Source organism: Myxocyprinus asiaticus, chromosome 26 (genome assembly GCF_019703515.2).
Source record: "Myxocyprinus asiaticus isolate MX2 ecotype Aquarium Trade chromosome 26, UBuf_Myxa_2, whole genome shotgun sequence".
Lineage (NCBI taxonomy): Eukaryota > Metazoa > Chordata > Actinopteri > Cypriniformes > Catostomidae > Myxocyprinus > Myxocyprinus asiaticus.
In genome coordinates this window covers 1,508,508-1,523,416 of record NC_059369.1, presented here as the reverse complement: position 1 = coordinate 1,523,416, position 14,909 = coordinate 1,508,508, and the positions used below count along the sequence as shown (strand labels likewise).

The following is a 14,909-nucleotide window of genomic DNA, read 5'->3' as shown; positions in this document are numbered from 1 at the left end:
TTAAAAGGGAAACCAAACTTTCCAGGTGGTTTATCCTGGGGAAAGGAGGTTTTAAATATTTAGGAGTGTTTTTAGGAGATTAAATTACCATACAGAAAAAATGGGAAGGAATCACTGAAAAAGTGAAAGGCAAGCTTGAAAAATGGGAGTGGTTGACACCAAAAATGTCATACAGAGGGAGAACATTAATTGTTATCAATATAGTAGCTTCATGCTTCTGGCATAGACTGGCCTGTCTAGATCCTCATCCACAACTTTTGGCAATAATTCAAATGGTTCTGGTAGATTTTTGGGGGGGATAAGCTGCATTGTGTTCCGCAAAGTGTACCATACTTGCCCAAAGAAGAGGGTGGACATGGTTTGGTACATTTACAAAGTAGGACAGTGGCTTTTGCTTGCAGTTTCTACAAAGACTTATTTATGGATCAACAGCGAATGGCTGGCAGGGTGTTACATGCTCTACAGTATATTGCACAAAACTGAAGGACTGGCGTTAGACAAATACCTGTTTTTAATGGACCCTCTTAAATTAAATACAAATGGAATGCCAGTGTTTTATTGCAATCTCTTTAAAAATTTGGAGACTTTTTGACTCACAAAGAGATGAGAACACTTTTTCTCTTCACTGGCTTTTAGAGGAACCTTTAATTAATGGAGCATGTTTTGATATAACAAAAAACAGTTGTTCTTTTTATGGACTTAATGAACTATTTAATTTAAAAAAAAAAAAATCCCTTTGAGACATCTGATTGACATAGCTGGAACTGACTTTGAGAAAATAGAGGAAGTGGCTCTATGCCTAAAAGTCAGATCTTTGCAGTCAATTGCACAGATGCTATCAAACTGGAAATCCTTATTCAGAAATGAGGAAAGAAAGTTATTGATGGACTATCATGGAGGAATAAACACTCCTAATATGGAGGACTTTTTTCCAAGTCTGATTGCGTTGCCTAAACTAGATGGTTGTAAGGGGCCTTTTTTAGAAGCCGAAAAACCCTTGTGTTTGGATTTATGTACAGCCACTGGTAAAGCATTTTATAAAGCATGTGTTAAAGTTTTTAACAAAAAGGTTCTAAATAATAAAGTTGACATACCTTGGCGCAATGTACTTTATGTAGAAGAGAATGTAAAACCTGAATGGAATGTGATAGATTGAAGCCTTTATTTTTGATTTTACAAAAGTTGTTCAATTCTTTTAATGATTTTCTTTTTTTTTGTTTGTTTTTTTTTTTTTTTTCCTATGGGGATTTTTATTTTTGGTTTTAAATATGTGAATAGGAAGAGTTTTGTTTTTCAATTGCTACATTTTGTTTTAGGTCAGGCAAAATTAGCCATTTATATGAGAAGGAAAAATAAAATTGAACAATTGTCAAAGTAATAATGTTATTTCTGAATCTGGAAAAATCAAGAGTTTTAATTGATTTCTGTTTTTATAAGTTTATGAAGGATCTTTTGACTTTTGAGATGAGATGGTGTGGCAATGGAGCTCTGTGCTCTGTTGTTGAAGGGGAATTGTTTTTTGTTTTTTTACACATTTGCTGTAATTAACAAAGTTTTTTGTGTGTGATTCTTTGTTACTTTAGTATGTGGTATAAAAGGTAACTTTTGCTGGAAAAAAGTGTTTTTTTTTTTTTTATTGTTGTGATTTATAGTAATAAAAGGCGTTTTCAAATGTAATTCTCTCTCCCACTCTCTTTCTCTCTCTCTCTCCCTCTCTTTCTCTCTCTCTCATGCTTTCATATTTCTGTATTCCGGGTTATTTTCAATGTCTATAGACAGTATCTGTGACATCCTGTTGATTACCATACAAATATTTAAAATAATTTCAACTCGTCCCTCAGTTTGTACAAACAAATTGGAAACACGTTAACACTAATGCACTTGAAATGTAAGTGGTGTATGTGTGTGCTGGTAACCTCACAGTTGCCAATTTGATTTCCACAAAGATGAGCTCGACAGCAGTGCTTTAATATTTCATACAATATCATTCACTTACATCACCATTTTCAATTATTGGCTGTTTATTGAAAAGTCATCATATAGTGAAGCCGGGCTTTGAAAATACATTGATTGATAGCCCAATGTCCAGTAGGCAATCAGATGCACATCCAATGCAAATAGCACTCATGAAGCTCTCATAGACTCCCAGAGAAGCACGAAATCCAGGTGGGACCCAATGTGACATGTTTAGAGCCTCTCATCCAATCAACATCAATATTTTGTGCTATTTATTAAATGACTGGAATCTGCCATAGACTCCCACTGAAGCATGGCTAAGTAACAGTAGTATGTCTACAGACATATTCATGTACTGTAAAAAAAAAAAAAAAAAAAGAAGGAAGGAAAAAAAGAAGAAAAAAGGGGAGGGGGGGATTCTGTTACTTGAACAAACAGCATGATAGCGATGTGTGATATTTGATACTTTTATTTGCTAAAATATTAAAATGCATAATTAGTAATTTGTAATTAATATTTGTACACATATTAAACTTGTCATTGGCACATTTCTTATGATTTTTAGGGAAGCCATGCTTTCTGTGTAGTCTTAATGTCTGTACTCCCTGGGAATAGAAACCATGAGCTTAACATTGCCAGCACCACGCTCAGTTGAGCTACAGGACTAAACCATCAGCTATCACTGTGCCCTTAATCAACACACATAACCCAAAGGGGAATTGCTCCAGAGGAATTGTACCTAATAAGTGTAATGTAAGTCACTTTGTATGAAAGCATCTGCTAAATTACTTACTAGTAGTGGCGACTTTGGTTCATTTAAATGATTTTGAATCCATTCATCAAATAAAATCTTGTTTAAATTCCTTCACAAATTGTTAAGTGACTCTAAAATTATCAAAAGAATTTTGTGGACACTGAGTGACTTTGAGTTAAGTTCATGAACAGCTCTCATATTGTGCCATTTGGTGGGTGAGTCCCTCAAAATAATATCTAAAGCTGACCAGTTCTCCAGTTAACAATTTACAGTTTCTTCACAAAATGACAATAGCATGGGTCAACTTTTGTTAACCGCTTTTGATAACATCTTTTGGCAACTATTGTTTCACAATGTGCACCAAAGCACTGTAGGCCTATTTAAACAGGCTGACCTTCCATTTATGTCATTGTGGTATTTTACAGATTTGGTTGAAAATTTTGCCCATCTCTTCATACACCCAATCTCCCCTCTCTGTGTGTATACAGTGACGATTTCAACCAGTACCTACTTTGATGGGCTGCTGGTCACCGGTCTCTACACCTCCACCACTGTCCAGTCTTCTCCAATCTCTGCATCTTCAGCCTTTGGGTTTGGTAAGTTTTAAATTACTTTATTGAACACTTGCAAACCTAATAATAGATTACTGTAACAGTAAAATCTTTAAAGCGGTTGCAGCTCATATTTTACAATGAATACTTGTATCCACACAAAAGTCAATCTTCCATGTTTTGAAACCATTATTGGGAAGATCTCATACCTTTTTTTTTTCTTCTTCTTCTTTATTTTTTTTTTTACCTTACACATACACAACACGTGTTGAAATATGTTCTGTACCTAAAGTAACTTTGTGATGAATTAGGCCTGTTATTCTGTTTGAGGTCAATTAAGCATGGGTATTTAAAAGGAAAGAGAGCATTTTCATTTTGACAGTTTAATGAGACAGGGTTTGGATTTGCATCAATCACAACAATGTGTGGTATCATCATAAATGGATATAATTTGCGAACATGCTCTGGCACATTGAGTTTTAGTGCTCATTCTAGTAACATAAGTTTGATGCAAGATCATGAAATTTGCTGAGAAGAGAAACTACTAATTTTATTTAACAGCATTAAACATACTATGTTTAATCTCAAAAGCATTGGCATTTCTAATGCAGTCTCATCAGGGGCAATTCCTGCAGTTTCATCAGGGGTTTACCAAAACCCCTAGTTGGGAAAATCTGCTCTGTATTAAGGTGTTCCAGTTTCAGAGGCAGCTCTGATGTGGCTTTGGTTCTGTGTAATTGAAATACCACATCAGAGCTGCATTTAACTGTTGACATCTCAACAATTAACTTTAAATCTTGTGATACATTGATACATCTGTTTGTAATACGGTATAAATAAATACATTTTGATAAACGTATTTATGCAGCCTCTGTGGTGCATTAAAAACACCTTTATTCATCCATGCAAAAAAACAAAAACAAAAAAAAAAAAACACTTTTTTCCCCTGACAAAATTGGCCATGGTCAAAAGCTACTTGGTCTCATAGTGAAAACATGACTCTACATACATTTTTGCAAAACTTGTTATACGTGTCTCCAGGTACAATTCCCTGCAGTTTCCAGGTGAAATTAACACTAGAGGCGCTAAAACAACTGTGTGTTTTATTCACTTGCTCTCAAATCATGACTTAAATGGCTGATTATGACTTTATAAATACTTATTTTTTCTCTCTATTACTCAGACCCTGTTAATTTATGATAACGACACACTTTTACTCAAACACATCTTTAAAAAAAAAACAAAAACAAAAAAAACAATACATTTTAATGCTTGTATTACAGACCCACATATCCACTGAATATATGAATAGCTTGTGCGGTAGCTCACCTGATAAGGCATTGGACTTGGAGTCAGAGGACTGTGGATTGAGTATGGCCATGAACTCAAGCTGACACATAACATTACAGAGTCATAAAAGCAGCATGAAATGATGTGGTTGGTTAAGAAATGTGATTTTTTTTCATTTTGCTTCTATATTTTAAAACACTAATGGTTAGGTTTAGGCATTGATAAGGTAAGGATGTCTTATTTAAATGTCTCATTTCTATTCTAAACACTAATGGTTAGGTTTAGACATTGATAAGGTAAGGATGTCTTTTTTAAATGTCTCATTTCTATTCTAAACACTAATGGTTAGGTTTAGACATTGATAAGGTAAGGATGTCTTTTTTAAATGTCTCATTTCTATTCTAAACACTAATGGTTAGGTTTAGACATTGATAAGGTAAGGATGTCTTTTTTAAATGTCTCATTTCTATTCTAAACACTAATAGTTAGGTTTAGGCATTGATAAGCTAAGGATGTTTTATTTTAAACATCTCATTTATATTTTAAACACCAATGGTTAGGTTTAGTCATTGATTTGGTAAGGATGTTTTTTAAAACATCTCATTTATATTTTAAAACACTACTGGTTAGGTTTAGGCAAAAGTTTTACATTAGGGAAGTATGTTTTAAAAATATCCATCTAAAATTCACCTGAAAACCTCATCTGAATACGACACCATTTTACTCGCTTTTGGCACCCCCAGCTGGACATTTCACGGGAAACCTGCAGCCAAACATGTAATAAAGCACGTAAATTTTGAACTGTTAAAATGTTGTCATTTCATGAGATCAGGCTGAAAATGGTGGGGTCATGTTCTCAGGATGATGTTTTTGACCCATGTGAGGTATTCCACTGTTAAAGGGTTAATCGATGGTATATGCTTCTTTTGAAGCCATCAGTCTGCGTTTTTAACTTCACTTTTTAGAAATCATGTTTAATAGTGGAATTCCAGATGAAGAACTACAATTCCCATGGTCCAGGCAAGAAACATTCCACCAATCAGAGTCACAGCCGACAAGAAAAAGAGCTCTGCAATGACGAGATACACTGGGAATGACGTAATAAAGGCGCTCTCCCTATACACTCTTAAACTTACTATATATGTGTAAACATCTGGATATGTTGCAATAAAATTTAAATATATAGTATTTAATTTGATTAAATCATTCGCAATACTTCATGGGATTGTAGTTTATTCCCTCATTAAAGACGTTAAGTACACAGTCTTGTACCTTTTTCTTTTTGTCCAATTTTCAAACACTTTTTTGCTTCAAATCAAATTTTGTAATGTTGTGATTCACCTCGGAGTTGGTGCTGGAATGACTGAAAAGTGGGCAGGCACTGTTGTGTCCTACTAACATAAATACTGTATTCCTATGGTCTACACTTATACTGTAACTATCCTAACATTTTTTTTTTTTTTTTTTTTTGAGACATTGGAGAAATTTAAAGTAAGTTTGTTGTACTTGAAACAGACCTCAGGCTGTCTCACTAAAACTACTGACAGGGAAGTCTGGTTTTGATCCATGTGCACATGTTTATTCAAGAAATACTATCATAGTCCAGAATCGACTTGGCAGGGAATGGGCAAAGCATCAGGCAAATTAGACAAGATATTCTAGAATAGCAAAGCAATCCAAAAAGAAGTCCACAGGTGTTGAGGGAAACCAAGAATACAGGTGATGCTCAAAACTGCAGATTATTTGTGATCTGGCTGAAATATATGCGGTGAGGAGGTGCAACTGTGGGCATAGTTTTTACACTCAACTTTAGTCCACTCTAAATATGATCATATTGTTGCTCAGTTGATCGGGTGTCAGAAGGACTGATCTTGTAAAACTTGTAAGAGTTCCTCCAGGAAAGGTTCCTCATATTAACCAGTAGTTCACCCAAAAATGAAAATTCTGTCAAAATTTACTCACCCTCATGCTGTTCCAACCTGTATGACTTTCTTTCTCATGCAGAACACAAAAGAAGACATTTAATGAATATTTTGATCCATCTTTTTAATACGATGGCAGTGGATAACTCACCTTATAGTTAAAAAGGACCCAAAATGAACATAAAATTAGTCCATGTGACTTATGCGTCGTATTCCAAGTTTTCTGAAGGGACAATAGGTTTTGGTGAAAAAACAGATTTTTTTTTTTATGTATATCTGTTGTACGTTCATAAGTGAACGAGAGAAGCTCATTCACAGTGGCTTGTGTCTTTTATTGAAGAAATTCCATTGTTAAGAGCTAAAAATAAATATATAAAAAAAAGGTTATATGGCTTTGGAACGACATGAGTAATTTATGACAGAATTTTAATTGGGTGAACTATTCCTTTAAAGTGGAGAGAGAGAAATATTAGTAATTGACAGCAAGACAAAATTAGTTGGTATAATGCTCTAGCAGAGCAAAAGGGGACTGTAGCCAAAGGTGGAGGAAGAACTTGTGAATGAGGCATCCCTGAGGCAATGTAAACCCCCCATCACACCGCCATCAAACTTGACAGAATGTGAGTGGGATGTTGACAAACATTTCAGCATTTCATTTAAAAACTCTTTGACGTACCCTGTGCATTTGTGTAGTTATGGCTTGGTGTTTATATGAGTTCACATATCCATATGTCCATAAGACGCGTAGTAGACAGCAAGAAGACAAAGGCATTCCAAAGCCCTTTCATCTACTACAGGGGATGAATCTTCACATTGATGTGATCAGGTTCTTGATGTGAACAGGCTTTACATAAGCAGATGCCTTTTGCCATCACATAGGACTGAAAAAACATTTCCAGGCACCTTTTTGGAAGACAAAGGGCCTTGCAGAGGAGTTTACCCCATCACCAGATTCATTATTGTTCACCCAGTCTCCCCATCCCTAAAACCTAGGTGTGAATGACTGCAGGACATCTAATGACCATCAAACTGGTTCTGTTAATTGGCCTGGCCATTTGGATGGAGCAACTGAAACAAAGAGATTCTCCAAAAGAAGGACAAATCTCCACATAAACAAACTTCGGATCCTTGAAAATGACAAATAACTGAAACTAACACTGTGTGTGCCACCTCTGATTCCAACAGCCAATCAGAACACTGGAACAGAAAGGCAGAAATTTGAAATCTCTTCCTTAAGCGAAAGCTATAAAAGTATGTTTCAACAGCAACACCATTGTTCAGTAAGGTAGAAGACAGTACCAGATCACCAAGTTCTGAGTCTCCGGTCTGCAAGAGACATTCTGTGTCTTCAGTCCAGAGAGACAGCAACAGATCGACCAAGTACCAAGTCTCACTCCAAGAGACAACAGCAAATGCAAGTTCGGAGTCCCCATACAAGGGAGATAACTACAGAAATTCCAGTAACAAGGTTAAGCTTTTGCGAGCAAACCTTTTATTCAAGTTTTCCTTCATCTGCATGTTCCAGATTGTGAGGATTGCATGGTTCTCCAGGAGATCAGCAGCACTTTGTGTTCAAGCCTGTTGAAATGGAATCCAGCTCCTTTACAACTTTAAAGAGGCCCCGAACCACAGGTGGAAGATGTCGCTATCACCAAACTCAGTGCACAATCAATAAGAACATAAATATCTCTATTCAAACATCTTTCTAGAACTCTTGGCATAAGTGTATACTATCAGTTTCACCTTATCCTCCCATAAAATAACCAAAACTCTGCTATAGCTACATCTAACTAAAACATTTGCATATTTCCATCATATGCAATTTTTCTTAACCATTTGTAGTAGGTTTTAGCATATTAGTCCCATTTAGTAGTTGTTAGCTTTTCTTGTTTATCTTTTTGTAAATAAAATTCATTTTATTACAACTGTGTCTTCTTTGTGTTGATAATAAGGCAAGGGCTCTAAAGGTTAGGCCGGATCTCACAAATCCTTCAGATTATTCAGATTACCCATTCCCTCCAATTTACATATTTCTAATTTATTAAATGGTCCATTCAGATCAATTTTATACTGTTAAGGTGAAATTCCTTAGCTGGTGCCCCAAGGTAAACGGAGGGAAGGGCTACCTGTCATTCATAAACACACACATGTACACCTTAAGTGATGAGTGATCAAAATTCACCACATACTGTACTTTGGTGTTTTGTGTGAGGTCTACCTCTTCAAATGGGTGGCCGTGTGATTATCACTACAGCAGTAATGATTTTATTTTACATTTATACCACAGGTCTGTTGAATGCTTGATTCTGATTGGTTGACAGACATTCAAAGGTGTGCAATTATTTTTCAGTAAACGCAGGGCTATGAAGTAGTTCCAGGTCTTGACTGCATAACGGTTCCATATCACTTCACCAAAATATTTAAGTTATTTCAAAGAGCAGTACAGGTTACCACAGCAAAATAATAAAATAAAATAAGACACTGGATAAGTATATCGGATAAGAATGACAAACAATGTTTATAACTTCCTAAATGTATTTCTGTTAAAAAGTGCCCTTGCGCTCTCACCAACACACACCACACACACACACACACACACACACACACACACTCATGTTGGTGCAGCTATCATTATTAGGACTCTCCATAGACATAATGATTTTTATACTGTACGAACTATATATTCTATCCCCTAACCCTAACCCTACCCCTAAACCTAACCCTCACAGAAACCTTTTTGCATTTTTACATTTTCAATAAAACATCGTTTAGTATGTTTTTTAAGCAATTTCAATTAATGGGACACTAGAAATTTCCTCATAAACCACATTTATAGCATAATACCCTTGTAATTACCAGTTTGTAACCTAAAAAAAGTCCTCGTAAACCACTTAAACCTGCCCCCCCCCCCCCATATATATATATATTATGCTATAAATGTGGTTTATGAGGACATTTCTACTGTCCCCATTATTCAAATCACTTAAAAAACATACTAAACAATGTTTTTTTGAAAATGTAAAATTGCAGATTTTTTTTTTTTTTTTTTTTTTTTTTTTGTGAGGGTTAGGTTTAGGGGATAGAATCTATAGTTCGTACAGTATAAAAATCATTATGTCTATGGAGAGTGCTCATAAGGATAGCCGCACCAACATGTGTGTGTTTGTGTGTGTGTTCTGATAGGGTTGAAAACTGTCAGTCCCTCAGAGACTTCAAAAGCTCAGCAGCTCTGTGATCAGCCTGATCTTTGACTCTGCTGACAGGAACTCAGACACACACACACACACACACACAATGCTTACCCATTGATGACATTTTTACACATAAATCTCAGCACAGTAAAACACATTTTGACAGTAAATACCAGTAAAAATGTGTGTGCTCATTATGTATCTCATTTAGGGATGGGAGGATATGGTCATCTCACAATTTGGTTCGATATATGATATGAGGTTCACAATTCAATTCAATATAACACTTAAATGACATTGTATGAAATATGTATATATATGTATATATATATATATATATATATATATATATATATATATATATATATATATATATATATTGTTGTTGTTGTTGAAAAAAATGCTTGAGCAAAATGGAAAATATAATTTCTTATCAGTATAAAGTTCTCTAATACACAATATAAATTCTCAAAGTTCAAATAATAAGAGTAGGGCCCTATGAAAACTGTTTTATTTTTTCCCAAATTTCACGTTTTCCGTTAGATTTTTTTTCTGAATTCTGTGTTTTAAAGTTGAATACAATTTTATCATAAAAAAAACTGCCTAATCAACCTTAAAACAAATTAAACAGGAGAAGCACTTTTTTTTAACATACCATTGCATAATTATTTTCAAGTGAAGTGTTCGCAGATCTTCATTGCACTTTCCGAAAAACAACATTGGAGGTTTTTTGTGTGTGTGTGTGTGTGTGTGTGTGTGTGTGTGTTTGTCAAATACAGTGCTGCACAGCAGAGCATCACAGACTTAATGAAAACATTAATGAAAACTTTTATTTAGTACAACAGCACTCTTGCTTGTGAGATATTGTTTAAATATAATGCAATTACTATTTATATATTATTATTATTATTATTATTACTCTATATAAGAGTATATTATTTATTAATACTACATTGAATATGACATTTTACTATACAGTAGTAATATATTTCTGTCGCAATTTCGTCAATTTCACTCACCTACTTAAATTGAGCTTTTATTTTGACGGAAAAACGTATAAGGCACTTTAATTTGTGTTTTAATTTGTATGTTTAATCAGCTTCTCATGATTAACAGTCTGCTATATGGTTATTGTGCTTATTAAACTGCAAAAGGCTAATCATATAAATATATAGTTTGCATGTGCTGCGCGCGTCACAGTAAAATACATAAAAAAGAGCACAAACAAATAAAACCTTCAAGTATAGTTGGCTACATTCAAGCAAAACGGGTGCAGGACAAGCAATATGACTCAAAAGAACATCCCTGACTCTATAACATGCAAGGGACAGCTGTGTATAATTTTATGGTTTTTCATAACTTACAGATAGTCTGCATCTGGTCAACAACCCGTGTGTTGTTTTCGTACTTCATAGGAAAGCCAAAGTGCTGCCACACTGGCGAGTTCAGCATAGACGGCACATTCTCAATCTCTGTGTCGGGCATGTTGCTGCCGTCTGCAGCCATTTTCAAATAATGGAAACACATTTGGTGAAGTACTGCTACAATTGCATACAAGATAAAGACTGCACCCTCTGTTGAATGGTCTAAATCAGGGCTCTTCAACTAGTTTCCTTTGAGGGCCGGATTATCAAAGTGTACATTTGAGGCATGCCAAATAGTTAAGTTACTGTATATAAAATAACAAAACAGGTTTTTACAACATAATTTTGTTTAAGAACTAAAATAAGCTCTGAAGGATACCTTTTAAAATGTCTATGCTGTAAAATCACATTGTTTGTTACTTTCAGATCTCATGTCCACTAAGCATAAAATACATGCACAATTAGTAACCAGTGCTCTTTTCTTTTTCTTTTTTTTTTTTTTTTGTTTGTTTCTTTTTTTGTTTTTTTTTTGTTGTTGTTGTCAAAATTGCACTTGTTTGACCTTGAAAGAGCTACAAAGTTTGGCTCATAAGTAGTAAGAGTAATACTCAAGCACTGGTGGAGGTGTTCACTTGTAAGGGAGGAATGAATGTCTGTTTTTATCGCATTCATATGCAAGAAGCTTGACTCAGATGTGTAAGTTGTACCAAACATAATCAGAATGAAATCGCCAAACTTCTGGTGTTTGGGAACTGGGCCTGGTTCAGTTCAACCCAAAACTGCACACATCCCCTAGACTAAAATCCATGCTTCAAATCAGATGATTTTTGGATATCTATAAGCTCTAATTGCAAAAAGCCTTCACTAAGGTGAGCACCTCTTTGGCTTTCGAAGCAAACGCTCCCCCCGCATCAACATTAAATGGATCCTTGGTAAACTGCATCACCTCTGGCGGTATACTGAAGTCGTCAAACCTTGCAGCAAGGTTTGAACGCAGTTTGTCAAACAATTCCATCATACAATGTTGGAAAGTGCAGCATTTTTGCAGTGGTCAAATCAGTTAAAAACAAGTCCATCTTGTGTTTAAATCCATTAAGTTTTTTCACAATATCTCACAAATGTATTCCCTTCACTGCATTTCTAGATTAAGGCTGTACAAATGATTTATGATGTCACTCAGAAAACACACATCTGTCATGAATGTCTCATCAAGCATTTGAGATAGAAATATGGTGGCTTTCTTGTGATGACGGTCACGAAGAAAATTCCTCAATCTCTTCCCCGATTTCACAAAACCTTTTCAGTGCATTGCCCTTATTAGCCACCTAACATTGATATGTTGGATTAAATCAGAGTGATCAGTAGACATGTCTGATAAGAGCCTGTGAAACAAGCAATGCTGTAGGCTTGAAGTTGCTCGAATTAAATTAATTATGACATAACACTATCCATTTTAATTTAATCAAATTTAATTCACCTCTTAGTTTAACGCATAGAACATTCTGGTGGATCAAGCAGTGCAGTGCGCAAGTTCGGCCAGGTGCGCAAACAGACCGTGCACCCTCCCTGACATTGAAATAGCGGCATCTGTAACAAGCATATTTACTCTTTGCAAATCTAGTCCATGCTCAGTAAAAAGTGAAACAACTTTTTGAAAAAGTATCTCACCAGTTGCATGTCCCTGCAACGGAATTAGACCCAACAGGTGCTCCCGAAAGCACATAACATCAAAACATTTCACGTAGAGACATAGCTCTCCTAAGTTACAACCACTGGTTGATTCATCCACAGCTAGTGACATTACCTCCTTTTTTACTTTGTCTAAAAGTGTTTCAAAAATATAATTTTAAAGTATTTCAACTCTTCTCCTGGTTGTTGTGTCAGACATCGGTATTTTCTGTATAGATGCTATTATGTTGTTTCTGATCCCAATCTCCTGTACAACCTCTAGTATGCAATCTTTCATGGTCTCTGAGTTGGTGAACGTTTTTTCTTTTTTCCGAGGATCCATACTACACGGATAGATGCTGATGTTGCCTTTTCTTGCAAGGTACAGACCATGATGGCTCGTCTTTGCTCATAAATATCTGTCAAACTTTGCACTTTATGTCAGCGAGCATCACAGCCTGCAGGAAAATGCGTGTTGAAGTTTATATGCTTGGTCTTGAAGTGCTTTCTCAAATTGCATTCCTTTGTTTCCACGATACACTTGCTGCATGTCAAACACTCTGGCTTTGTGCCATCAAGTAGAAACAAATATTTTTCAGTCCATTTATTACAAAACTTTCTGTTTTCAATTTCTCTTCCTTAAGGTAGAGAAAGACATTCTTTCATGATTCATTAGAAAATTAGAATTAAATAAAAGATAAAAAATAGAAATAAAATTAGAAACTTGCTTTGCCGCGGCAACAAATAGAGGAGTTTAACTGGTTCTAGTTTTTAATATTGGAGTGTCACTACACAGGGAATCAGTCAGGTGAGTTAAACAATTATGTCGGCCCGGCAGAATGCACCACGTTATGAGCACTCCGCAGCCAAGCAATTTGAAAAAATACATTGGCGATGGTTGAATGATGGCTGAGTTTTGTTAAACTCACCGATGAACGCTGTTGTGCATGTGCTGCTGAGAGTGTTAAAGTCACCACTTAGTTTTGTGGTTACGATTTCTGAGGCCCCAAGCAACCAACCAACACGAGGCCCCATTTAGAAAATTTGGGCTTAAAAATGACATAAAATTGATTTTAAATCATAATTTTCAATTCATCCTATCACCTGCTGTAGCCAAATACATTCAAAATGTTTAATGAAATAAAAACCTAGTTAAAGATAATTAATGCTTGTTTCCAGTTTTTCCACAATACAGTGATAAAAAGCAATATTTACCTACAAATATTTTTTATATATAATTTTGTTTTTGTTTTTTAATGAATAGGGTGTGCAAAACCTACTTCTTCAACCACTATCATTTTGGAATTCAGTTGTTATTTATCATTATTATAACCCAACAATTATTTATTGTTGTCCAGTTTTTCATTATAATAGGATACAGTATTATTATTATTACTGTGAGGATTTGTTGTATACAGTAGTAATATATTTCTGTTACTTTACTTTCACCTGGAGCTTATATTCTGACGTGGCACTGTATTGTTCACCATGTTGCAAAAGGATGTATTTTATGTAAGCATCGAAGGCAACATTCGTAACAGTATTGTAACAGTAAACATACAAGGCATGGTATCCCTTCAGCACACTAGAGCAGAAGGGAAAAAAAAAACATTGCCGTTTATCAAGTGCCGAAACTTTGCTTGGTGCAGAACAATCTAGAATAATGTTAAAGAGTAACCTCTTTGCAACCTGAACTTGTTCAGAATGTTAAATCTTTATAACACCTGCGCTAAAAACAATCTAGACGCAGTGCAACGAATGAAACAGAACGCAGATGTCTCAACATGCGTTTTTGAGACCTGAAGTTCTTTTTTAACTTGACACAGTGTCTAAAAATGTGCTGGTCCTGCATGAGACACTTAATAAACAGCAAGATGCGGTGCAGCAGGTATGGACATTCATTTAGCGTGTGTTTACATAGGAAATTAATGGAAAAACAGGGCAGACGCACGCAAAAACACATTCGATGTGAACGGCCCCTAATTGACCCAAACCCAGCGGACCTCTAACGTGAACTACTCTGAGAGTCCTGACAACAGCGTATTTGCGCGTGTACCCAGAACAACATGTCACCCCTTTAGCAATTTCCTACTGGGGTGGGTGCCCCCCGACGTCCAGGGCCCCACGCAAATGCGTGGTGGTTAAAACCGCTACTGATCAGGGCCCACTTGCAAGAAACCCAAAACCCTTAAGCCTAGCACACTTTCAACAGA

The 14,909-nt window shown here is 35.6% G+C and overlaps 1 protein-coding gene across 2 annotated transcripts in view; it reads left to right on the top strand.

The window, feature by feature from the left end:
- reln (reelin) overlaps positions 1 to 14,909 on the top strand; it is a 238,129-nt gene that overhangs the window by 46,433 nt on the left and 176,787 nt on the right. For both annotated transcript variants that reach the window (XM_051656669.1, XM_051656668.1), the window contains exon 2: positions 3,199 to 3,306. In XM_051656669.1, the coding sequence (XP_051512629.1) occupies positions 3,199 to 3,306 (108 nt within the window). The remainder of the gene's footprint in view (positions 1 to 3,198; positions 3,307 to 14,909) is intronic.